Source organism: Dermacentor variabilis, chromosome 11, assembly GCF_050947875.1.
Source record: "Dermacentor variabilis isolate Ectoservices chromosome 11, ASM5094787v1, whole genome shotgun sequence".
Classification (NCBI taxonomy): Eukaryota; Metazoa; Arthropoda; class Arachnida; order Ixodida; family Ixodidae; genus Dermacentor; species Dermacentor variabilis.
In genome coordinates, this window is record NC_134578.1 from 111,858,772 (window position 1) to 111,886,069 (window position 27,298).

Consider the following 27,298-nt stretch of genomic DNA (forward strand, 5'->3'; position numbering starts at 1 on the left):
CTGATCCGCTGTGACATATCCATTCCTTAGTCGGTTTGCACTTATGGCTCAATGTTCTTTGGGTCGATTGGCTTCAGTAGGGTAGAATTTAACAAATATATCGCCTGAATGCATGTCATGCTGTCTCAAATATTATATTTTCACCTTCCCAATTTCTTCTTCCTTTATTTAAATGCACAGACCATTTGTAACTCCCATGTGGAGCGACATATTTCAGAACAAGCTTGGTACGGAGTAGGAAGCCAATTTTTCTGAGCTTGTTGAATATATTTTTAGGTACGTAGATAATTTGTGTATTGCCCCGTAACGTGACTAATGCCTAACGCCATGTCGCATAAACTTGAAGAAAAATAGAGAGACAAGGCATCAAGTTAAATATTTTTTATTTGCCCTATGGTTATTAGTTACAGTTCATCGAACCAAGACAGCCCTTTAACACGCATCATGTCTGCTTGTATCAACTACTCAGATAAGTTAATGCTATTCTTGTTTACAGTTAAGTGCCCTTTAAACTGGCGAAAATAGGAATCGTGCAGGTCAGTGATGGTTCAACATAGAAAAAGTTGTGCGAACCCCTAACAGAATTGACCTTACATTCACAGGTCGATAAGTCACAACAAGCTAGCTATGCGCAGACTGTTACCACATTAGAATGTGCTAAATCTATTAAGAAATTGAAAGGCACCCAGAGAAATGTGCGCAGCCTTAGAGATGATTGTAAAACAAAATTTGCAGTTATTCCGTACCTACGCAGGATAACTTATAAAGTGAAGCCTCTAGGAGCTGGACTTAATATTGACGTCCTGTTTCAACGTATTTTTCCCGTGATCATAGAAAGTTCCATAGCTTTACTACTCTACACAGCGAAGAATTTCTGAAATATATTTCATGCACTCTGTTACAGTGGAGCTGTTAGAGCCTCGCTGGGTTTCTCTTGACGTCCGCAGCTTACCCGAGTTAGGGGAGAGAGAGCTACGAGAGTGAAATGAAAGTATAAAAATAGCATTGCGCAGCACAGCGACGCGGCGAGAGCGGGCGGAGCCTAGCGTGGGAGAAGGTGCGGTGCGTACGCGAGCGTGGAACGCAGCCCAGATGCGTGCCCTCTCCTGTGGCGCGCGAGGCAGGGGGGTGAGGCGAGTGAGGTGGGGTGTTCTCCTCCGGCTGCTGCTAGGGTGCCTAGATGTCCGCCTCACCCGCCGCTCCATACAGCGTTGAGACAACCGCAGCGTCTACTACGGAGTTGGCCACGCGGATCGCGGACGCCGAAGTGGACGCCTTTAGGTTGTTTCACAATGCGCAATTGGGACGAAAAAAATCGTTCTGCCGCGCAGGTCACAAATCGATTTTCACTGGCAGCGTTCACATGCGGCTGCGACAGCGCGATTTCCGTCGCAGCGATCCGCAATGCTGCCCCTTGCTCACGAACTATCCATGCCTGTACCATTAAATAAAAACAACATGGAAACTTGTCATGTATTACATTTTTTCTATTATTCTTCTATAATAGAATAAGTACACCATATTTTAACGTTTATTAGCGTTGAGACTTCACTATAGTTTGCAGATGCGAGGAGTGAGACGTTGCACAACACCGCAAGTATGAGCGTGCGGCTCGTACAGCGTCGGTGGGGTGGTTTCGTTTAGTACACTCTAGTTTCGTTGTTGCTATGGAAGCCACAACTTTTTTCCTGGAGGAGTATTTGCTTTTGCAGAAGAACAAGGTACTATTGAGTGTGCAAGTACAAGCAGCTGGCACAATTTGTAGCGATGAGGAGGTTGACGACGGTGGCGATGAAGTGGGCACGTGCCTTATGTTGAGGCAGCGTCCACTCCCGACCTCGATAGCGCGCAGCTTCATCTTTTAAACGAATCGTGTAAGCGTAAGACGCAGTAAAATGCTTATGAAGGTCCTGAGCCGCAGGCGCTGGTGGGCACGCCCTATTAAAACTTAACGAAAACAGGCGCGCGACATTGCTCCACAGAGCTAACAACGCGCCGTAAAACAGGAGAGTGCCTATTTTGACGGCGCTTTGTTTCTTCCCACATTGCCCCTCCCACATCGCGCCGATCTCTGAGACTCAGCGACGGCATGACCAACTTGTTGGAGTCCAGCCGCGGAGAACCCATGATGTTGCGGCGGTCGCTGAGCGACGGAATTCTCTGTATCGCTGACTGAAAATCGCGCCATGCGAAACAACCTTTTGGCGGAAACCTTAGGGACGCGTTGCCGGCACTCGTGTGTCGTGTTTGTAACTTGGCACTATTCTACTGGCGTTCTCCCAGCAACGCTAGTCTCTCGTGCTTGCGAGAGCAGAGCAATGCATAACCTTTACCTATGCGGCTTAGCTGTCGCAAGGTTCATGTAGGCTTATTTGGTCATTGCATCCCCGTACATATAAGACATCATCAGACGTCATAAAATCATCTGGGATGTCGCATTTGTTGCCCATTGCGGAGGGCGTCGGAGCATTCCCGTTTTATGTAGGACAGAGACAGTTTTTAAAACTTTTTAACCAAATCACGCGACAATTATGATAGGCCTTCCATATTAGGAAAACAGGGGATGCTTGCGTCAAGCCATCCCTTTGTGTTGCTAAGATTTCTCGAATGTTGGCACATATGTATTTTCAGATATGTGCTTTCGGGTCTTTAGCGCGTAAGTATCGGTGTATCGTTTTTATTTTAATTCGGTGCTTTGTTTGGTATGTGCGCTGATTTATATGTGCATAGATGTGATGCTTCTTCAATACATCTTTTCACTTGGAGTAAAAGCCTTGTCGTGTGGTTTCCCATGTGTTTATTGCGCTTTAAAGGTTCTCTTAATAAATGTTACGTTTTAGCCAGGCTATCCATGTTAGAGCACGGATATATTGCTTGTTGTCATCAGGAGTCAGGCAGATTAAGTTTTAAAGTTTGATGAGTTTTCATGGTAGGTAAATGTATTCGAGCAAATTTTTAGTGGTTATTTAAGCAGGTTGGCATGATTGGAAATGATGCAGTCTGTGCTCGGCTTTAGCAACACCTAAAGAAATACTCTCTTCGCGCGTTATCATTTATGAGGGTATTTTTGCTGCTCTCGGAAGAAAGCCCACGGAATACGAAAATGAATGGCGTCATTGTCTTCTGTTGCGTCTGATGTCAAGCGCTTTTAATCAGGTTTCCGTAGAAGGAAGGCCAGCTTCGCGATGAAGGCGTTATTTCTGCATTACCCTATAAAATCAAAAGTTAATTATTGCCATGCGTTTTCACTGACGTATAAATTCTCGACACAGCGTAGTTGAGACAGATTCTGGCGGCAGACAAATCTATAATTTGTAGCTCTTTTCGCACGTCTGATGCGCATGCCAAGCTTAGTAAGCATGTGTCAATGATGCGGCATTTACAAGCGTTATGCCCATGTTTTACTGGCGGCCTAGGAGAACAAAAGGCCACATTGAGTTTAAACTTAGCGAAAATAGGGCACAATGCCTTGGGTGAAGGCGTTAGAGCGTGTGGCATAATTAGGGGCAACCAAAATGTTTAATAGAACTGTTTACAAAAAAGAACCTCCTCGTTGAAACTTAAGCTGTGAGTCCACAAAGTCGCAAACGTCTACTGTGCATGCTGTTTTTCTTCTGGATTATCATTTAAATGTTTACTATGAATTTCACTCTTACGGAATGAAACAAAACAGTAGCTGATCGGGAGGTATGAGGTCGAAGTGATCTAGAGTTTGTTGAAAACGGAATGTCGCTGGGGCGAACATTTCCACCGAGGACTTGATTACGTGAAGGGTGCAACTGCTTTCCTTAGCGTTGACGTACCAGTAGTTAACTCCCCACTATACTCAATCATCATCATAATCATCATCATCAGCCTGGTTACGCCCACTGCAGGGCAAAGGCCTCTCCCATAGGTCTCCAACAACCCCGGTCGTGTACAAATTGTGGCCATGTTGTCCCTGCAAACTTCTTAATCTCATCCGCCCCCCTAACTTTCTGCCGCCCCCTGCTCGCTTCCCTTCCCTTGGGATCCAGTCCGTAACACTTAATGACTATCGGTTATCTGCCCTCCTCATTACATGTCCTGCCTATGCCCATTTCTTTTTCTTGATTTCAACTAAGATGTCATTAACTCGCGTTTGTTCCCTCACCCAATCTACTCTTTTCTTATCCCTTAACGTCACACCTATCATTCTTCTTTCCATAGCTTGTTGCGTCGTCCTCACTTTGAGTAGAACCCTTTTCGTAAGCCTCCAGGTTTCTGCCCCGTAGGTGAGTACTGGTAAGACACAGCTGTTATATACTGCTCTCTTGAGGGATAATGGCAACCTGCTGTTCATAATCTGAGAATGCCTGCCAAACGCACCCCAGCCCATTCTTATTCTTCTGATTATTTCCGTCGCATGATCCGGATCCGCCGTCACTACCTGCCCTAAGTAGATGTATTCCCTTACGACTTCCAGTGCCTCGCTGCCTATTGTAAATGGCTGTTCTCTTCCGAGACTGTTAAGCATTACTTTAGTTTTCTGCAGATTAATTTTTAGACCCACTCTTCTGCTTCGCCTCTCCAGGTCAGTGAGCATGCATTGCTATTGGTCCCCTGAGTTACTAAGCAAGGCAATATCATCAGCGAATCGCAAAATACTAAGGTATTCTCCATTAACTTTTATCCCCAATTCTTCCCAATCCAGGTCTCTGAATACCTCCTGTAAACACGCTGTGAATAGCATCGGAGATATTGTATCTCCCTGCCTGACGCCTTTCTTTATTGGGATTTTGTTGCTTGCTTTATGGAGGACTACGGTGGCTGTGGAGCCGCTATATATATCTTTCAGTATTTTTGCATACGGCTCGTGTACACCGTGATTCCGTAATGCCTCCATGACTGCTGAGGTTTCGACAGAATCAAACGCTTTCTCGTAATCAATGAAAGCTATATATAAGAGTTGGTTATATTCTGCACATTTCTCTATCACCTGATTGATAGTGTGAATATGATCTATTGTTGAGTAGCCTTTACGGAATCCTGCCTGGTCCTTTGCTTGACAGAAGTCTAGGGTGTTCCTGATTCTATTTGCGATTACCTTAGTAAATAGTTTGTAGGCAACGGACAGTAAGCTTATACTCAATAGGAGGGTGCAATAAGCCTGTGTTGGACTAGCCTTTTCTACTCCTCCTCTTGCACTGATGGCGGGGGATTGCCAGCTAGGGGCCCATAAAGGCTAAAGAAAGAATTTGCTGCTCTGATGAAATCAAGTCCGTTCATTGAGATCTTGGCTCAAGCGACGTTCCTTGTTCTATGACAATTGAGCTCCCGCGGCATGAACAAGTTCACTGACACGTGTACTTGTTCATCTTCATGAGGTGACCGCGTTTCATCGTCCAACAAATGTTATTGCTGGGCGCAGGACGCACCTGTATGTATTGCAAGTTGCTGGAATGGTATCGATGGGTCTATCGGTTTTCTGGTGTCACCGAACTTTGTGTAATCTGATTGCTTGTATGCGCTACGCGAATTGTGTAGTAATTTCCGGAAGACACGCGGGCACCAGCCGTTTCTCTGGTAGTTTCGATAACTCATGTATAAAAGCCGACGCGCTTGACCCACTCATCAGATTTTCGACGATCGCCGACTGTGTTCGCCACTATTGTTCTACTTTGAGTGTAAGTTTCTTTTGTGGGCACAGGTTAAGTCAGTTTCGTCATTCGTGGGCACAAGTCAGTTTCGTCATTCACAGTTTTTTGCGACTGCAGTCTTCATCTACACTACAATGTGACAATACTAAGCGCTTGCCCCTTTTATCAGTTTTTTATTTGCAGCGTGATTTCCTATTACGTGTGTCTTCCCACACGTAACAATATTAAGCAACCTGCCCCTGTCGCACGTTACCGCAGTCTTCTATACACGTACCTGAGCGCACACTGTAGATCCTGCAGTGGCATCTAACGTTCCTTCCCACGGTGCCTTTGGTTGTGGAGGACGGAACCTGAGCTTGCCTACAGGAGGCTCGGCAAAAGGAATGCCGCGGTACTCCTCCACACTCTTGCCAAGGCTGCGCACAATGTTGCCACGAACACGGCCCTCGCTTGTTTGCCTCTCGACGTGCAGGTCTTCAGCCGTGGCACTCAGAAGGGCCGTGAGGGCAAGGAGCGCCCACAACGCTGCTTTGACCGCCATTGCTCTACACTCTGCTTACCTGCACGTTAAAAGATCTTGTGAAAAGGAATTACGCGAATAAACACAGTGATAATTTGTTACATTGGTGGATTGATTATCCTGCTTTTAAATGGACACTGAGAGCGACACTTGGTCAGGTTAGGCTTGTAAAATATCCTTTTTTTAAGTATTTCTAGTATTTATAAAATTTCTAGTATTCATTTGGCTAAGGAAAGTTGAATTCTAGTCGAGAGACCGGACGCGAAGCGCCTCACTTGCAGAATATTGCGGTGGCAACTCAGCTTCGACACGTTGGTGTGACGTCGCTGATTTCATATGGCACGGATTTTCGAGTACTTGGGCCGTTTTCGCACAGGAAAAGTTTCTGTAAGCACCTCAGTCGTGCTTTCTTTCCTTAGTATACAGTCTAGCCCTTCTTTATTTTAAAAAGTTGGATGCGAGTAAGCGCTGTTACCACAGGTGTCACTAGAGTGAGTTGGTGCTCCAACATCATTTTAAGACAATTCTGACTCAACCAGGCTCTTTTCATGGCTAGTGTGGCTAGTGGAAGGAACCCTTTCTATTGTAATTTTCAGAACCCCGCTTTACATTATGTGCCATCATCATCAGCGTCGTGTGTATGCCTGTACATTGCCTCCTATATAACTTCTGTTCCTGCCCGATGATGGTTGAACCAATGGAAAGCGGCCGTAGTTACAACAATGGCGGTGGCGCCTCTTACGTAGGGTGGCATCGAGCACTCTTACGTTTTTGGTGCTCGCTGCTGACAACAAAAAGCATGTGCATCAATAAAAGAGCCGCAGCATACATCTGATTGCCGAATTATTTTCGAAGCTATAGCGAATCAACAAATACCAGCTGCTGTTTGAATTACCACAGAGAGGCGCCACTTACGTTGAGGTCTCTGGCTAGGTCACCCCACACAGGAACGGCACTTGAGCCGTCCGCAACCGCTACTCAATGTAATTATTATGTGAAGAGTGCAAATAACTTTGGTGGTCTGCTGCCGCTACTCTTCGGCGACGCCATGCCCTGGTCGCCTAGGGCCTAGTGAGTGTTGCCGCTACCCTCAATATGCTGATTTTCACCCTACGTATGTGGCCGTTTTCCGGTCATCCGACAAGCACAGAAGTTATCTAGGAGGCTGTCGCCGGTAGTTAGAGTCGCGAGCCGCGAATGCAATGCGCTTTCTTCAGCGACCGGCTACTGCCACTCGATTCATGGCCGATCCCCCGAAACAAAAACCAAACATGCCCGCGGCCGCCACTTCGCTCACCGCTTGGCCTTTGCCTTTCTGAATAAATGCAAAGTCGCTATGTGAGGCGCCGTCAGGTTACCCTATAATGTTACGTCAAAGCGAAGTTTTTCTGCCTCATTCAAGGCTCTTTGTGGAAGGTAGGTAGGTAGGTTTGTTCCTTGCTTAGTTCCAGGTTTCTTCCATTAAAGGAAATGTAAGGCCGACGGTGGAATCAAACGTCTGCCCTCCAGCACATAAGTACAATGCTCTAATCAATAGGCCGCAGTCGCAGGCGCCCATTCATCGTTGCAAAGAAAACCAGACTCTTTTATATGCTTGGCGGGTGCGTCACGTGCCAGCTACCCGCATTCGTCCCTCGCGCCAGCTAGGGCTTTGAGACGCTGTGTTACATGGAAATACAACTTCGGGATCGGCCCACATGCTCCAGTCCTTTCCTCGGAACAGCTAACGCTACGTAGAAGCTGTGAGACATTGTACCACCTTCATGGTCGGCCTAGGTCTAACAGGTTTTGTCTTTTCCTGGCAGGAGTACGAAAGTAATTGTGAAAACCCTATAACATAGCCATAGATTCACATCCTATGACGACCCACCGCGGTTTCTTAGTGGCTGTGGCGCTGCGTGCTAACCTCGATGCGGACGCGGTGGCCGCCTTTCGATGGGGACAAATGCAAAACACATTTATGTTAAAAAGCTCGTCGACCTAGAATTAGGTGCACGGTAAATTATCCCAGGAGGTCAAAACTAATACGCAGTCCCCCAGTACGGCTTGCCACATGTTGAGATGATGGTTTTTTCCGTACAAGAATAATTCATTTACCCTATCATTTCACAAATTGCAACATGACCAAGATGACGGCTCAAACCATGTTTTTCAATTATATGTACGTCCAGCAGGTATGAAGATCTCAACATCCGGTAGTGTTGTTAGGCACATGCTTGTGTTGCACACACAACTGCTCTCATTAGGAGGACGTTGTTCCGCATGATAACGCTTTACTGAACCTCGAGCCATGCTGGGTAGACAGGTACGGGCAAAATGCTTCGCATAGCGTCGATTCATACGGTGCGTAAGATCTGCATAATTTTAATGGTATGGTTTTTTTACTGTTATCCCTAGATTTAGACCACTGACTTCTGGTATGAGCCAAGTATACGCGTAGAACTTGGATCCCTATGCCAGAGGCTATTATGTTAGCCGCTGCCTTGCACGCTTGCCGTTTCTGGTGTAGTGTAGAACAGCGTAAAATATAGTGCAAAAAAGGCGGCCAGCGGTGGCATGTCATATTTCATTTCATTTCATTTCATTATACCCCTCAGGGCCAAGGGAATTACATAGGCGGAGTGGTAAATACAAAATAATGAAGAAGACAGACACAGTTGACTACAGGAGTGTTTAAATGGCCCTTGTATATAAAATATTGCTACACGCATGTAATATTTGATTGTTTGAACTGGGCTGGCGCTGTGAATCTAACCGGTTAGCGCTGCATCCGCTTTTGTAACTATAAGCCGTAAGTAGTTGCTGGTCTTACTTAGTCGTCCTTCGCGTAATATTGTGGCGGCACGGAGCTCCGCAGCGGCCACATCCTTTCGTTTTCCGCAATGGCTCCAAGTGACGACACCTCGACTCCCTCTACTGCTGCGACCCCGACAACAACGTAGGTTACGGTTACATATCCCCGCGATCTTTGCGTATTCTCCGGCCAAGATAATGCCGACGTTGAGGACTGGCTCAACCTATATGAGCGTGATAGGTAAACCAACCGCTGGGACCCTACCATTATGCTAGCTAATCTCCTATTCTACTTGGGCGGAACTCCTCGCGTCTGGTTCCGGACACAGGAGGGCGAGATCTCTAGCTGAGAGGCTTTGAAGAAGAAGCTCGTCGGCCTCTTTGGAAATCCCACCGGTCGCAGCTGGCTGCTTGAAAAGAGCTTACTCTCCGAGTTCAGTCTTATATTGAATCGTGTCTGGTACATACAAGACGTGCGCGCTCTTTGCCTGAAAGTCGACGAGAAAATCGCTGAGGTTCACATAGCCGGACACGTACTTAAGGGGATCACGGACGACGCATTCAACTCGTTGGTCTTCAACAGTGTGTGCACCATCGACGTCATTGTCAATGAATGCCGCTACGTCATTTCACAGTTCTCCCGGCTCCCTAACACGGCTACGATGTCGTCTTGCGTCGACTTTACCGCTTCATTCAATTGAGCACATCCCACGTATTGTTCGCCGCGAGTCTTGCGCCGTTCCATTCACGCCCACTAGAACCCACCATTGACCAACCAGCTCCAGCGATCTCCCTCATTTGCAAATTCATTTGCAAATGAATTGCAAATGAATTGAAAAGAATTTGCAAACCTAGGTTTCTGTGCTGCCTGCTCCGTCCGCCGACCTGATGCCCTTCCGGTGCCGACTGCTCCGCCCCACGGCGATCTGTATTCCCCTCCCAGATACCGCAACCCTGCCTAGTGGAGAACTCCGGACGACAAGCCCATTTGATTCCGTTGTCTATGCACTGACCACGTCGCTCGCCATTACCGCACCTCCTGGACGTCGGCGTATTCAAGCTCCTTTTCCCCGTCTCCTCGTCCATATGGCGACCCACGCCGTTACTACCTCGCCGTATGCCGCCTACTTCTGACGTATCCGTCAATGTCAGTCGCCCTGCTCGCTCGCCGTCACCTTAGCGGCGTCAGTCCGCGTCACCGCAAGCACGCCGCTATTCGTCGCCGACCAATTAAGGACCATCCCGGACGGAAAACTACGGCATGTAGATCTTGGAGGCAGTGCTGCATCACGTTCGTCCTGTCCGAATCCTCCGTCGACGCTCCTCACCAACACGAACCTAATTGAAGTAGACGTAGATGGTGTTCCGTGGACGCCATTAATTGATACTGGAGCCCAAGTTAATAATAAGCGCTAATCTATGTCGCCGCCTCAAAAATGTTCTTACGTCTGCCGTCATTCGAGCTGTACGCGTCACCACTGGAGTCACTATAGCCGTAAGGGGTATGTGCACTGCTCGCATAGGAATTGCTGACTTCCAAGTTCCAGTCCTGTTCACCGTGCTGACCAGTTGCCCTCATGACCTTATCTTCGGGCTTGACTTTCCGACGACGCATTCTGCCCTCATTGACTGTTCCACCGGTACGCTATGTCTTGAGCTTCCTTTTACTTAAGAAGTTCGCCCCAAACAACCGAACACCGTCAGCACTACCGCGTTTGTTCGCTTACCTCCAAAAGCCCTAACCTTCGTCGAATTGGCCTCAGCGGCAACCGTGCCTGATGGCGACTATGTCGTCGCACCCATTCATGATGTCCTCCTGGTGCGTGACATCCCTGTGCCACACTCCGTTGTAACCCTTGCCGCTAATCAGATGTGTGTCCCGGGTATTAATTTTGGCTCGACGAAGCAAGTGTTACCTCAAGGCATAGTGGTGGCCACGCTCCGGTCTGTGAAAGACGACCACGTCACTGTTTTTGCCGCCGACGAGTCTCCAGATCCTCCTGATTACCCGCAGGATGCCTTGAACCTCAACGGCCCATTACGTCCCATGGTCGCGCTGGACCTCGCTCCTGACCAAGCAGCCGCCGTAATTCGCATTTTGGTTTCTTACCACGACATATTTGACACTGGCAATCGACCACGTTGTCAGGCGTTCCTTGCTACGCATAGGATAAACAATGGTCATGCCTTTCCAATTCAGCACTGACTATATCGCGTGTCCACGGCAGAGCGGGAAGTTATTCAGCAGGAAGTAAACAAGATGCTCGCCAAAGGCACTGCTGAGCCCTCGTCGAGTCCTTGGGCGTCGCCGGTCGTGCTCGTAAAAAAGAAAGATGACACGTGGCATTTCTGTGTTCATTACCGCCACTTAAACCAAATTACTAAAAAGGACGTTTACCCTTTACCATGAATCGACGACGCTCTTGATTGTCTTCACGGCGCCAAATACTTTTCGTCCATTGACCTTCGATCTGGTTATTGCTAGATTTCCGTCGATGAGGAAGACCAACAAAAGACCGCTTTCGTCGCTCCAGATGGCCTCTATCAATTAAGGGTGATGCCGTTTGGTTTATGCAATGCCCCCGCGACGTTCGAACGGATGACCGACTCCGTGCTTCAAGGTTTCGAAGGGTCAACATGCCTTTGTTACCTCGACGATGTCCTTGTGTTTTCTTCTACATTTGAGACGCACCTTGAGCGCGTCGCAGCTATCCTTGACGTCTTCGGCAAGGCCGGGCTCTAATTAAACTCAACGACGTGCCACTGCGGGAGCCGACAGATTACAGTGCAAGGACATCTTGTCGATGCTTCCGTGGTACAACCCGACCCGGAGAAGGTTCGAGCAGTAACGGCTTTTCCTGTGCCTCAGTCTGTCAAGGACGTCAGGAGTTTTGTGAGGCTGTGTTCTTATTTCACACGGTTCTGAAAGATTTCGGAGCGATCGCTCGACAACCCTTTTGCAAAAACCAGTGCCACTGGGACCCAGTGTGCCGGATTATGGGCCCAGTGCCGCGCGCTGGACGCTGGGGCGCTGGGAAGGCTCGGCGTACTGGGAGGCACTGGCTACTCGTGCGAAAAACAGCTCTAGCGCGTTAAATATGCGGTGCCCGGACACCGTATATATATTTTTTGTATACAGAAAGCAAAAAAGAGCGCTTTAGTGCAATAAAAAAAACGTAAAAACAAAACTGCTCTGGCAAGGATACGAACGACCAACCTACAGATCCGAAGATCGTCACTTTAGCACTACGCCACGCCATGAGACGGAAATTCGCGGATAATTTGCCATGTCAAAGTCGAGAAGCAGTTTGTTTCGCAGAGCTACGTCTCGTACAGACATGGTTGATGCGCTCTCGGCGAGCAACTAAAACTCACGCCTGTACCAGAAAGAAAAAGCTGCTGTCCGTATTCAGCAATATGCTTGGAAGTGCCACACCATCGATTTTCACCTGAGATTGCTTTTTTAACTACCCGCGCCGAGATCGCTCCCCACCGAAGCTTAGGCCTAGCGTATCCGCCGAGTCCGTCCTCTGGGCGTGTCTAGGCGCAGGAATCAAGAAATCTAACAAGGATAAATCACTCTATATGTCAGCTTTCGCAACGATGTTCGTAAATAAACAGTTTTTTCATGTCTACAGTGCCAGCACAAGAAGCGATGACCGCAGTGTGGCGCGTCATAAACGCAGGTATGTGTGCTATCGCCGAAGGCTCCCAGCACTAGCCCGCGCTTCTCTGACGAAGATCTAGGACTAGACAGGCGTGTTGACTGAAAGGCATCACTGAACTAAGGAAACGGTGATATCATTTGCGTGAAGAACAAGAAATGGCTATCGAAATCGGCAGTAACAGGCCATACACAATCCCGGGTCGGCGGTTTATTTAGGACTTTTTTTCGAACTTAAGATAGCAATCGCAAGTGAAAATCGATGGTGTGGCACTTCCAAGCATACTGCTGAATACGGACAGCAACTTTTGCTTTCTAGTACAGGCGTGAGTTTTAGTTGCTGGGCGATAGCGCATCAACCATGTGTGTACGAGCCGTAGCTCTGCGAAACAAACTGCTCCTCGGCTTTGACATGGCAAATTTCGGTCTGACGGCGTGGCGTAGTGCTAAAGTGACGGTCTTGGGATCTGTAGGTCGGTCGTTCGAATCCTAGTCGGAGCAGTTTTATTTCTTACGTTTTCTTTCTTTTTTTATTGCACTAAAGCGCTCTTTTTTGCTTTCTGTATTCAAAAAAATATATACGGTGTCCAGGCACCGCATATTTAACGCGCTAGAGCTATTTTTCGCACGAGTAGCCAGTGCCTTCCAGTACGCCGCGCCTTCCCAGCGCCTTCCCAGCGCCCCAGCGTCCAGCGCGCTGCACTGGGCCCATAATCCGGCGCACTGGGTCCCAGTGGCACTGGTTTTTGCAATAGGGAACTCACTGAACTTACAAAGAAAGACGTGCCTTTTACGTGGGGTTCCCCCCTTACAAAAATTTTTATAGAAAGTCCATAGACAGTCTATAGACATTTGTCTATGAAGTCTATAGACTGTCTATAGACATTTCTTTAGACTAGTCTATAGACAGTCTATAGACTTATGGCCATACACTTTTTATAGACTAGTCTATAAAAAGTCTGAGTCTATAGACTGTCTATAGACATTTCTTTAGACTAGTCTATAGACAGTCTATAGACTTATGGCCATACACTTTTTATAGACTAGTCTATAAAAAGTCTGAGTCTATAGACTGTCTATACACAGTCTATAGACAGTCTATAGACTTATGGCCATACTTTTTATAGACTAGTCTATAAAAAGTCTGAGTCTATAGATTGTCTATAGACTGTCTATAGACTTATGGCCATACACTTTTTATAGACTACTCTATAAGAAGTCTGAGTCTATAGACTGTCTATAGACGGTCTATAGACTTATGGCCATACACTTTTTATAGACTAGTCTATAAAAAGTCTGAGTCTATAGACTGTCTATACACTGCCTATAGACAGTCTAGAGACTTATGGCCATACACTTTTTATAGACTAGTCTATAAGAAGTCTGAGTCTATAGACTGTCTATAGACTGTCTATGGACAAGTGTATAGGCTTACAGTTCTACTTTTGTAGACTGAAGTCTATAGAATGTCTACAGATGAGATTTGTCCGTAGACATTTTATACACTTCAGTCTACAAAAGTAGAACTATATATACAGTTCTACTTTTGTAGACTGAAGTCTATGGAATGTCTATATGCAAATGTATATAGATAGTCTATAGACATTCTATAGACTTCAGTCTACAGAAAACAGAACTTTATAGTCCGATACACTTTTTTTCTATGACATTCTGCAGACATTTAACAAATATGAATTTTTTTTTAATCTATAGCCACTCTATATACACAGACATCTTATAGACAAGTCTACAAAGAGTGTATAAGGCCATAACTCCATAGCGGCTATCTACAAGTTAGTTTACATTTTTGTTTACATGCGGTAGCAAAAAGTTTTGAATGTATTTATGCATGTGCACCTGTTCCTTTTCATCTGCACTTATGCATTACCGTTAGTAGATTAATAATGCTTCTGAACCAGCTGTACTTTCATATATGTTGCACAAACAGAAAGAATTTATATAGTGCTGAATCATGCAGTGCGAAAAATAAAACAAATGCGCCAGCAATGCATTCACCGTTTTTATTGCTCGATATAATAGATGAATTCCTTAAATTCATGTCGTATGCTATTATGGAAACAGATTAAATATTTACACTACTCCTTGGCAAGCGTGGTCGCCAGGCTGGCCTTGACCTTTGTGTCATTAGTCCCAAAGGTGCTGCAGGTGTATGCTGCAAATAAGTAGATGCAGCAATATGAGGCAAAAATAACAAGTGTATATTCTTTGTGTGTTCATTAAGCAGCTTAATATATTTGCTCAAACCATCGAAGTCAATACTTAATGCGGTTTAACTATGACTAATGGCTGCTTGTCAATAAAAATCAGCACCTTTATAGAATGTTTTATTTCATGGTATGGTGAACAATTAAACAGTCACAACTGCTGCCCGTGCCAGCAACAGTATGTTCCCTTTTATGACACGTTCATATATGATGCATTATTGTACTTATCCCAAATGGTCTCTATATTTATTGCTGAAACGTTACCCAGTTGGGCTGTCTGTACATTTTTTTTTGGCTGGTAGTTAAGTATGCCCGTGCAGAGGGATATTTTCAGAAGACGTGACTGGAATATTCACAGTATCATGCCTAAGATTGTAATTTATTTTGCTTAATACACATTTAAATCTCTTTCTCATACTTTTAAATGAATGGGTGATTGGCCATAACTTCAACGGAAGGCAGATGAGCTGATTGTATCGATATGGTCACTTAATTTGTTACAGGTAATGAGGCCTCTTGGGCGTGCTAACAGGTTTCCAAGTTAGGTATACCACATGAGCACCCGAAATACCACACGAGCACTTTGTGTCATGGCACGACAGATATGCACCTCCTAGGAAACAGAACTGATAGTATAGTTCGAATGAATTCTATTACAGTAAATTATTTAAGGTGCTTTGAAAGATGAAAATTTTTTTCTAGGCTATCGAGGTTCAGGACGTTTAGTTAACGCAAAAAAAAACACATACTGAGTAAGAAATGCCTTGTCAGTAAGCTTGACTTTCTTTTATTTTTCAATAAATGGAACCAATTTCCTTCAATTTTTATCAGGTGAAACGTTTTAAAAATATATTTAACTCAGAGATTCTCTGGAAACTTTGTATGACATATAACAAGACAGCATACCTATGTGGCCATTTTAAAATTTCCCGATCTTTTTCCAAGCCTTCCCTGGTTGTTCTCATGAAAATTTTCTGGCAATCTATGACGCCTGCAGCTTAAGTGTAATAAAAAAAATATTGTGGTTTAATGCTTGCCAAGTACTGCCAGTCCATAATATTTAGATAAAACGAATAACACGTCAGTCACTTGACATGAAGTGTTAGATTCAACTGACTTGAATCCCTTGATTAATAAAGCTGACAAGGGCTTCGGCAAGTTCGTAATTGATGGCCACACGAGTACAGCACGGAAGACACAGAGACACACGTAAAGCAAATGCAACAATGTGAGGAAAAACTATACAATGAGTTATACAATTAGTTATTTTTACGCTTCAGTAGTAGTTTTCAATATAATTTGCTCTCATCACTTATGCCTCTAGTTAACTTTGTTTACCTCTGACTAAAGACTACATGGGAATATTAATCAGTACCATTATGATGTTTCGTTATACTACAGTATGATAAGCAGTTAGACAACCGTAATGGTCGCCGGTGCCAGCAACGGTACGTTTCGTTTTAGGACAGGTTCATGTGACAGACAGTGTACTTATAAAAATAAAGGAAATGCGAGAATCCCAAACGATTCCTATAATAATACTTGTTGAAACAAAGATACCCGGCTGGACTGTGCACATTTTTCAGGTGTTAATACAATATGCCCGTGCCGAACGAACATGCTCAGCATACTGACTGCAGTTTTGAACAATCACGTTAAGATTTGCAATTTACTTCCGCTTAGAACAGTCTGCAATGTCTCTTTTCTCATACTTCGAGATGAATATATTTGCCACACTTTCAGTAGAATGCACATGAATGGGGGCGTACTGATCAGGTTACTTATCAACTAAAACACGTTACGATCTCTTAGGTGTGTTGATAAGGGTAGAACAAATGCAATGCCCACTGAATTATTTGAATAATCTGTGCGTTATCTACTTAGAAAAGACCACCAAATTGATAATCTGGCTCTTTTTTTCTTTTGTACAGCGCATATTGTATGCAGTCTGTCCAAGACGACGGCGCTACATGCAACAGTAATGAAAACCGGAACACTTATTACGCACGACAATGGCTTCATACCATGCACGATTAGCACAATGCGAATCTGCGCCAGCAGCTGCCTTGTGATTAAGAGCACGTAAACTACAGAACGCCGAAGCATCGGAAGCCGCTTAACGCTTTTCATATAGCTCGAAAGATAACTTCTGCTGCTAAATTGTTTAAAAAAGAGACAAAAAACAAATCTTCCAACTACCGTCAAACGCAATGCCTTCAGTTTGAAACGTGTAAAGGTGTTCCCGGAGCGACTAATTTATTGTTCTCTAATTTTTTCGGCTAAGTTGCGGAGCTGCAAGTGACTAAGCTTATTGCAGGTTTCATGCTCCAAAAGCGTTTGTGGTTGCATATAAATAGATTGGGTGAATCTATGGATTTCTACTAGATATTTCTTCAAGTCTCGTGTTTTGCTTGCTGTAACTTCCCAAAATTATTTAGATTGGTTGCCAGGAACCTTAAAAATACTGCTACTTTTAAACTATGCGAAAACGGCAGCGCACACACTGCTGATGCATGCCCCGCAAACACGGCCTTTCATCCTAGTACGCTAGCAGTTATTCAACTATGCCTGTCTGTTTGAAAATTCTTGATGCTAACACAATTTCGAGATATATACGTAAAGCGTGGCACGAGAATTTCACTACACATGCGGCGCAGCATTCATCGCGACCGGATCGAGCGCCACTAAATGAGATCTACCACACTGGCTGCCCAACACACACAATCCGCTTAGTGGTAGCTCAGTATCAAGTTAAAACATGGTGTACTTCCTTTTTTACGCACCTAAGCTATAATGATAAAATCAACAAGCACGAGCGATCGCTCGCCGTAAAACATTCCGTATAGTAGAAGCGAGAACAGGAGCGCGTTATCAAACCATGTCAACGACAAACCGACACTATACCCGAGTCGCCTGCGCTACGTGCAGCCGGTTCGCGCTACGAAATGCGCTCACATAATCATGAGGTATTGACGCAAAACGTCTTTGATAAAGCTTACCATTCAATGTAGTTGACTTGTGATGCCACAAAGAAGACACGCATACACAGACACCAACGTTGAGGGAGACACCGCACACCGGCACAACCGTTTACGTGCCTGGCGCGCTCGTTGAGACGGCGCACCGCCGCGCATGCGCAAGAACTCCGAGCATGCGCAGGAGCTCCGCGCGGAGGGCGTGCGCGCTCGGAGGAGTGTGAGCGCCTTTTCCTCCTTCATTTTTTTCTTTGTCTCTTTCTCTCTCTCTGATGCGCCATGCGCGCCGGAACGGGTGGCTTTTCTTTTCCGTTATGCATTTTTTTCGTGGACGAAGGATATGCGCTGGCAGGTTGTATGACAAACGCTGTGGGCTATCGTATCAGACTGGAACGCTAACATGAATGCGCTGTTTGTAAAAGCCGTTACGGGGCCCTTCAGACGTTTTAGACGCATTATTGTCAGCGTCGATGAGTAATACAGCGTATTTGTAGCATATCTTCCAGCGTACCGCTAAATGTGATGCCCGCACGTATGTTAGTGCTAATTTTCTGTTCCGATGATAGGTCAAAGCAATCAGTACAGCATTGAGGTACTCATATGCGTGGCTGCGCAGGCATACCGCCGGCGAAATACTGGGTGGGCTCAGAGAATTTGGCACCTATTTTAAGTGAATGAGAAACGTTGATGAGTTTATAGTGCAGGATATTAGGCAACAAAAGTCGCCCGATGTTAGTGACGCAGCCGAGATATGAAGACAATGTGAAAAGTATCCGAGAATCGGACGACACACAACGCGAACACCACATGCGCGACATCGGTTCATGGCACATTCACAAAGTCCGCGTTGTCAGCTACAAACATTACGAGTGTCTTTGCTGTTAGCTTGATGCCTGTTTCGAATCCACTTGTATCTGAAGCTGGCGTTCATAACATATATTTTAACAATTGGATCGGCGTTTTGCTTCCGTTATTCTACTGCCGCAAAAGTGATGCGACAACTGTGAAGACTGTCTTGGGATTGCCGAGAGTGACTACGTAGATCATATGTGGTCAACAAATGCGGAGGTATACACTATGTGTATACTAAAGTCTACAAATAGGCTCTATAGCAATCTCAGCAGTATACAACTTTAGTGGCTTATATCAAATGCAGCTATGTATTATCCACCGGTACCTGCGCTTGGTTACAGCGTACACGGGTTGGGCCCAGATTAACGATGTTTGTCTATTGTTAATCTATAGACATGCAAGACCACGACAACTCAGAGGTAGTGAATTCACCACCTGGTCTGCGGGCTTTCGCCACTTATTCACCCCCTTTGCCACATCTTCACCATCTGACCTTCACCACCTGGTCTTCGCGAAGTGTACGTCCGGGAAGCAGCCAGGTTTAGGGCCTTCGGGTGCCTGGAAGACCTTGGTGACTCGGACGGTGCCTGCTCCGCCGCGATCCTCGTTCGGTGCAGCTGCACCGAACGCAGACTAGCAGTCTGCACGGTTTGCCCGCCGCGCCAGGGTTGCGGTGCCGTCGTGCATGAACCAGTGCCATATCATCGCGTTCGCAGAGGGCGGGGGGTATGGGAACTCGGAATTACATATTATCGACTTTCTTCTATAGACATTCAATACACCAGGAGTAGAGAAAAAAATAGAAACCTTGTCGACTATTGTCCATAATATAGAGAGTCAACAGACAAAGTATGGACAAAAATAAATAGAAACTGTATCGGCTTTCGTCTACAGGTAGCCCATATAGAGGGGAAGTAGACAAAGAAGAAACAAACTCCCTATCGAATTTTTTCTATAGACCGTCTATAGACTGCGAGTAGACAAAAAGAAATAGAAATCTTATCGACTTTCGTCTACAGAAAGTCTATATACAAAGTATAAGGACAAAAATAAATAGACACTGTATCGACGTTCGTCTAAAAGTAGTCCATAGAGGGGAAATGGAGAAAAAGAAACAAACACCTTATCGACTTTTTCTATAGACCGTCTATAGACAGCGAGTAGACAAAAAGAAATAGAAACCCTATCGACTTTCGTCTATAGAAAGTCTATAGACAAAGTATGGACAAAAATAGATAGAGACTGTATCCACTTTCGTCTATAGGTAGTCCATAAAGGGGAAGTAGGCAAAAAAGACACAAACACCTTATCGACTTTTTTCTATAGACCGTCTATAGACTGCGAATAGACAAAAATAAATAGAAACCCTATCGACTTTCGTCTATAGAAAGTCTATAGACTGAGAGTAGACAAAAAGAAATAGAAACCCTATCGACTTTCGTCTATAGAAAGTCTATAGACAAAGTATGGACAAAAATAGATAGAGACTGTATCCACTTTCGTCTGCAGGTATTCTATAGAGGGGAAGCAGATAAAAAGGAAACAAACACCTTATCGACTTTTTTCTATAGACCGTCTATAGACTGCGAATAGACAAAAATAAATAGAAACCCTATCGACTTTCGTCTATAGAAAGTCTATAGACAAAGTATGGACAAAGATAGATAAAGACTGTGTCTACTTTCGCCTGTAGGTATTCTATAGAGGGGAAGCAGACAAAAAAGAAACAAACACCTTGTCGACTTTTTTCTATAGACCGTCTATAGACTGCGAGTAGAGAAAAAGAAATAGAAACCCTGTCGACTTTCGTCTATAGAAAGTCTATAGACAAAGTATGGACAAACATAGATAGAGACTGTATCCACTTTCGTCTGTAGGTATTCTATAGAGGGGAAGCAGATAAAGAGGAAACAAACACCTTATCGACTTTTTTCTATAGACCGTCTATAGACTGCGAATAGACAAAAAGAAATAGAAACCCTATCGACTTTCGTCTATAGAAAGTCTAAAGACAAAGTATGGACAAAAATAGATAGAGTCTGTGTCGACTTTCGTCTGTAGGCATTCTATAGAGGGGAAGCAGACAAAAAGGAAACAAACACCTTATCGACTTTTTTCTATAGACCGTCTATAGACTGCGAATAGACAAAAAGAAATAGAAACCCTATCGACTTTCGTCTATAGAAAGTCTAAAGACAAAGTATGGACAAAAATAGATAGAGACTGTGTCGACTTTCGTCTGTAGGCATTCTATAGAGGGGAAGCAGACAAAAAGGAAACAAACACCTTATCGACTTTTTTCTATAGACCATCTATAGACTGCGAATAGACAAAAAGAAATAGAAACTTTATCGACTTTCGTCTATAGACAGTCTATAGACTTTATATCAACAAAAGTCCAAATCTATAGAAAGGAAAGGTCGTCTATGAAAAGTCTATAGACTTTCTATAGACAGTCTAAAGTCATTTTTGTAAGGGCCCTCAGGCTGCCACATTTTCGCGCCTTATCACGATTCTCACCAATCTACCGGTCTTGGTCCACTTTGACCTGTCCGCACCTACAGAGGTCCGAAACCATGCCAGTGGTTATGGGATCGGCGCCGTCTTATCGAAACGCCAACACGGACACGACCGCCTAATAGCCTACGCAAGGTGGCTCCTGACAACTGCAGAGCTCAACTACTCAATTACGGAGCACGAATGTCTTGCTCTCGTCTGGGCTGTTTCACAGTTAGGCCCATATTTATATGGCAAGCCCTTCTCAGCAATCACGGACCATCATGCGCTCCATTGGCCTTCGTCGCTCAAGGATCCCACTGGCCGGCTCGGTCTTTGGGCCCTCCGATTACAAGAATATCCTTACACCATGACTTAGAAGTCGGGACCCCAACACCAGGATGCAGGTTGCCTCTCTCGCTACCCAGTCGAAGACGCGACCTCTGCGTCTGATACTGACACCGACGCCTGTGTTCTCTGTTTTTCCACTGCTCCATGTCGCCGACGAGCAGCGCCGTGACCCGTTCTTGCGTGTCATCATTGACCGCCTAGAATTGTCACTCGTCGACAGTCCCCTGGGATACTCACACTTCAAGATGGCATACTCTACCGCCATGACGCTCACCCCGACGGCCCTGCATTACTCCTTGTGATCCCTAAACACCTTCATTTGGCTGCTCTCCACGAACTTCAAGACCTCCCCACTGCCGGTCACCTGGGTGTGTCACGTACCTACGACCGGATCCACCGGTGGATCCACCGGCTAGGGCTCGCTCGCTCCGTTCGAAGATACGTAGCTGCGTGTGAGAAATGTCAGCGACGCAATCAACACTCAAACAATCAATCAAACAATCAAATATCACACGCGGGTAGCATATTAGCTATGGCGTCACGAAACTGTTCATAATTAGTAAGGCCTACAACTTCAGCAGGAAGATGGTTCCAGTCACGTGAGGTTCGCGGCAGGAATGAATGTGAGAAACATTTAGTGTTGCATGACAAAATGCCCACTTTGTACTGATGATCGATGCGACGGCCTACATAAATTGAATGGGGGATGAGTTGATCTCATTGAGTATGATGATAGTACAACTTGTGGAAGAGGGCAATACGAGACACTGTTCTGCGAGATGCCAGCGAGAGGAGGCAAAGATTAGATTTCACGTTAGTTATACTCGCTGTGCTGTTGTAGTTAGCAAGAAAAAAACATACAGTGTTACTTTGAACCATATCGAGGACAGTGATTACGTTTCCATGAGCAGGGCCTCATACCGGAGTCGCGTATTCAAGTTTGGGTCGTAATAAAGTTTTATATAACAAACGCTTCAACTTAGTGGGCACGTTGAAAAAGTTGCGACGTAGGTAGCCAAGCATGGGATTAGTGCTTTCAATTGTGTTCTTTGTATGAAGAGACCAGCTGTGGTTAGAATTGATGCAAACACTAAGAACCTGATTCCAATGACGTGTCAATGTAGTACGACGCAGGGGCGTAGCCAGGGGGGGGGGCTTATGGGGCTTCAGCCCCCCCCCCCCCGAAAATTTTTCGTGCTGTGATGCACCGCCAACCAAAACAGCCCGCGGCGACGGAAATCATTCTGTATATTCTCCAGAATGTCTTTTTCGCGCCCGAAAAAAAACATTCCGGCGCGAAGATTGGGAACTCGGGCTGGATTTCGTGGCGACGCCCATGCACCTGGAGTCACATAACACAAAGATACCCATCCGAGCACAAAGTTGCAAAGGCGCTTTGAGGGCGCGCGGGCCCGCCGCGGCATCTCGCAGAGGCCGCAGAATCTTTGAGCGCATGGTTTTCAATTAGGAAATTTTAGAGGTATAAAGATCACATAATTTTTTGATACGAAACATGAATTGACATCTCCAAGGTCATGCTTTACATTTTCAATTCCGGACCTTTTCAGTTTAATGTTCTTAGTAACATTTGATACCAAAGCTGCATTTACTTTCCTAAAGTCGTACATCGGACCACACAATGAAACAAGCCAAATCAATACACTATCAGACATGTTGGCAAAGCACGCAGCGCGATCCGATGAGACGAAGCGTTGTAATAGTTCATATTTGCCATCATGTCGCAGAAAACAATATGATCATCTTCTTCACCTGCGCTAAAGCAACCATGTCAAGACACTTAAACCAGCAAAGGTAACTGCGTTCTTATTTATTTGTTCTACTTTGAATTTCATTCGCGAGGACACATTGAGCCTCTCCAATTTTTTGTTCTCGCTACCCGCGGGCTACCAGAGGCAGCCAAAGGTCATGCGTTTTTCATGTGTTGCCCTCACAACCGCGCGGCGCTCTGCGGTCCGCGTTCGTTTTTCTCTGGCCGAGCGGATTTTGGCCTCGGAGAGTTTCGGACGCTTTCTGACTAGCAGACGAGAAAACGAAGCAATGGTCGCTCGCCGTCACCGTTGTGGTGACTCGACAGATTGAGACGCGTTCGCGTGAGGGCATCACCATCGTTTAGATCTTATCGCAACGTCTACGGAAAGTCTTATCTCGCCAGTGTAAGATAACGAACAGCATGTATATGGTTCTCTGTGGACCAAGCGTCTCAACTTTTCGCGGATATTTCTTAGGTAGCTACATTAGGTGCCCCAAGTAGGCATTCGATTGTGGCCAAGATGCTTTCCTTTGCGTTTCTTGATTACGGAGCCCTCCCCCCCCCCCTTCACACACACACATACACAAAAGACATTGTTGCCGGGCAGCGAATGGTCGCATGCTGAAAGTTCGATTTTGTTACTGCTTTTGCGAAAAGTAATGGGCCATGGGACTCTTTACTTGCCGGATACTCTTCGAGTAATATTGCGATAGCAATTAGGTGGACACACAAGCCGCATTCCTGTCGTCGCCATCATGTTTCGTATGAAATCCGAGGGCGATAACATCGTCAGCGCGTGCCGCATGCTGTATGTGCGAGTGAAAGCGTAGCGAGCGTGGGTGGAGGGCGAAAACGACGATGGTGGTTAAGTCTTGCGTGCGCAACGGAGAAAAGCGGGAAGGAAGCGCGCCGCCTTCCGCCGCACGCAAGGGGTGGTGAGGGGTGGTGCGGGCCTTAGGATTCTGTGATATGTGAATGTGTGATTGTGCAACATGTTTATTTGCCTTGTTTGACGCATTATACAGGGTGTTTGAGCTAACTTTAGCCAGAGTTTAAAAATATGCTGGTGCACTCTCAGACGACGTGGCCAAATGCATGTTGCTGCCTTTTGTATGCACTGTGTCGCTATTTTCGTATTTTGTTTAATTAGATAACTAGTCAAGATTAATTAACTTACTTCTGAAGCAACTAATCTAGGAAAAAATTCCAATTAGAGTTTCAGAGCGCTTTGAAATCGTCCAAATAAACAGTTTCTGTCTTTCTGTCTTTCTAAGTGTGGTGCGTTTCAGCTCACTGCGGATTTCCGCGAAATACAAAAAACACAACGTGACATGCCCGCTTGCGTGTCATGATTGCGCTGCTCCCGAGCTTTCCGCGCAGAAACAGCCATAGGTGCACTAGCTGGCACTTAAAAAGCGACAGAGCAGCGACGAAAGCGTTGGTTGTTCGATTTAAGCTAGCAACCGTTATCTCCTGTGCTGTGTAAAGCGACTGATGGACGTGGTTGTAGTGGTAGGTGGTAATTTCAGACAGCGATAAACAGACTATCGTGCCTCGGCCGCTAAAGCGCGAGGAATTTTGTGATGCCTTTTTCCAAAGAGGAAAAAGCAAAGATGATCCTTGCACTAGTAGCTGCAAGCAGACAGAGACGGCAGGCTGCAAGAATATTTCGAAGCTGGCCCCCAGGTACGCGACTGAACTTGATGGCAATATTCAACACCTACGAGTCGCTGAAGTAAACCGGCAGCTTCACAAGAAAGTGCCAGAGAGCTTCAGTCATAAATAATGAGGTTTGCTCCAACCTTTTGCTTTTCATGGCAGTTAATCCACACGCTAGCACGCGCACAGCTCGGTGTGTAAACTCAACTTCCTGGATGGTACTGAGAACAGCTGGACTGCACCCTTATCACCTGCAGTTGCATCAATGCCTGGAGTCAACGGATCTTCAAAAGTGAGTCAACTTCGCGAATTAGATTTTGATTCAGGAGGAGCAGGATTCTGACTTTCTCACCAAGGTATCCGGACTGATGAGATGAACTTTTCCTGAAATTGCCAAGTAAATATCCACAACGCCCACTATAGAAGTGAGGAAAATCCCCACTGGATAGGAATATGCCGCCACCAATATCAGTGGTCTTCTAACGTTTGGTGCGGAACATATGACAGCACAGTCATTGGCCCAATGTTTTTAAACCACTCTGACGGGCAAGAGGTATGTCAGTACCTCAAAGGGCAGGTTGAAGACTTCTGCTGCAACATGCCACTAGCCCAGCGTGACGCAATCTGGTGTCAGCACGACCGGGCCAGTCAAGCACGACAGTCAAGCACGAGCAAGCCTTGATGTTACTTTCCCAGGGAAATGGATAGGGACAAATGGGCCTGTGCTGTGGCCGGCAATGTCATCCGAACTCAGCCCTCTTGACTTTTTCTTCTGGGGCTATATTAAGGATCACGTATATATGACGGAAACGACGACTCCAGAAGCCTTGCAGGAGAAGATAATTGAAGTCTGCCATAGCATTTCACTGATGGTGCTCAAGGCAGCGACAGCAAGCGTTCTCAGAAGGTCCCAGTGTTGTATCGCTGCCGAAGGTGACTCCTTCGAGCGCTTGCTGTGAAAGTGCATGAAAAAAAAACGTAAATTCAATGAGAGACTGCGTCTGGTCATTAATGATACTCTTATTCCACCATTTTCCGCCTTCTGAAAACTGAGTTTTTTTTTATTTAGGGATGGTTCAATTTGCTTACAGCTATCGCGAAATAACGGACCTGTTGCTTCCGGCAGCACAAGCAATAACCGCTGCGTCTGCTTATCATTGTAACGAACTTTCGCGAGGGGAGCACAACGCTGGCGTACACGGCACAGCCGATGCCTACGTGGTTACCCTGTCGTTTTTTTAAGCGGCAGCGCGCCTGTGGCTGCTTGTGCGCGGAACGTTGGGGAGCAGCGCAATCACGACGCGCGCGGGCATGTCACTAGTTTTGCAGTTCGCGGGCATCATCAGTAAGCTAAAGTACACTAACACACAATATATATATATATATATATATATATATTAAGAAAATTAAATTATGGGATTTTACGTGCCAAAACCACTTTCTGATTATGAGGCACGCCGTAGTGGAGGACTTCGGAAATTTCGACCACCTGGGGTTCTTTAAAGTGCACCTAAATCTAAGTACACGGGTGTTTTCGCATTTTGCCCCCATCGAACTGCGGCCTGCTCAGCAGCCTAACACCATAGCCACTGGGGAACCACGGCGGGTATATATATATATATATATATATATATATATATATATATATATATATATATATAGGAAGACAGAAACTGTTTATTCGGACGCTTTGCATACCGCTCTGCAATTTTCTAAATAGAATTATTTTTCCTAAAAATCAAAGTTCCTACATAAGCCCGTTCCCGTTCTTTTTAAAAAGTTCAGTAACGACTGGATGACCTAGAAACTCGATTGAGCGTCCTGCCAAGAGCCTAAAATAACGTCCTCGACAACCGTGGGTTGTCGAGACACGTAAGGTCATTGTTCAGCTTTTGACGCTCTTTCACGTACTTAGGGGAGTCGCAAAGAGCACATGACCTGTAGTCTCATTCACATTGCACAACTCACAGTCTGGAGACTCAGCGCGTCGCATGAGGTCCACGTGTCCGCGCGTAAACGTTACCCCCAGTCTTAGTCTGTGCAGAAGACTGGCACAGCTGCGTTGAAGCAATGACTCTGGTTATTTCATTGCTTTCTTCGCTTCGGCATCGGCCAGTTCGTTGCTGTGTATGTCACAGTGACTTGGAATACACTGAAATGTGATCTGGTGGCCGTTGTCTTTGCGTTAAAGTGTAGAGCTCGTCATTTTGAAGAGCCAACACTCTGTAAGCACTTTCTTTCAACACCATTCTAGGTAGTTGCAGAGCCGATTTTGCATCACTGAAGACTGTCCATACTTGAGGAGGCTGTCGCGAAATATATTGAACGGCCTCCCAGATTGGCACTAGTTCCGCAGATGTTGTAGTCGTCTTGT

General features: G+C 45.6%; 1 protein-coding gene across 1 annotated transcript in view; it reads right to left on the bottom strand.

Annotated features, from left to right (window-relative positions):
* LOC142564053 (acetylcholinesterase-like) overlaps positions 1-21,941 on the bottom strand; it is a 33,207-nt gene extending 11,266 nt beyond the window's left edge. Inside the window, exons 1-2 of the mRNA XM_075674871.1 lie at positions 21,876-21,941; positions 5,893-6,178 (exon numbers count right to left, since the gene is read on the bottom strand). Of these exons, the coding sequence (XP_075530986.1) occupies positions 5,893-6,159 (267 nt within the window). The 5' untranslated portion in view covers positions 6,160-6,178; positions 21,876-21,941. The remainder of the gene's footprint in view (positions 1-5,892; positions 6,179-21,875) is intronic.
* Between the last annotated feature and the right edge of the window lie 5,357 nt (positions 21,942-27,298).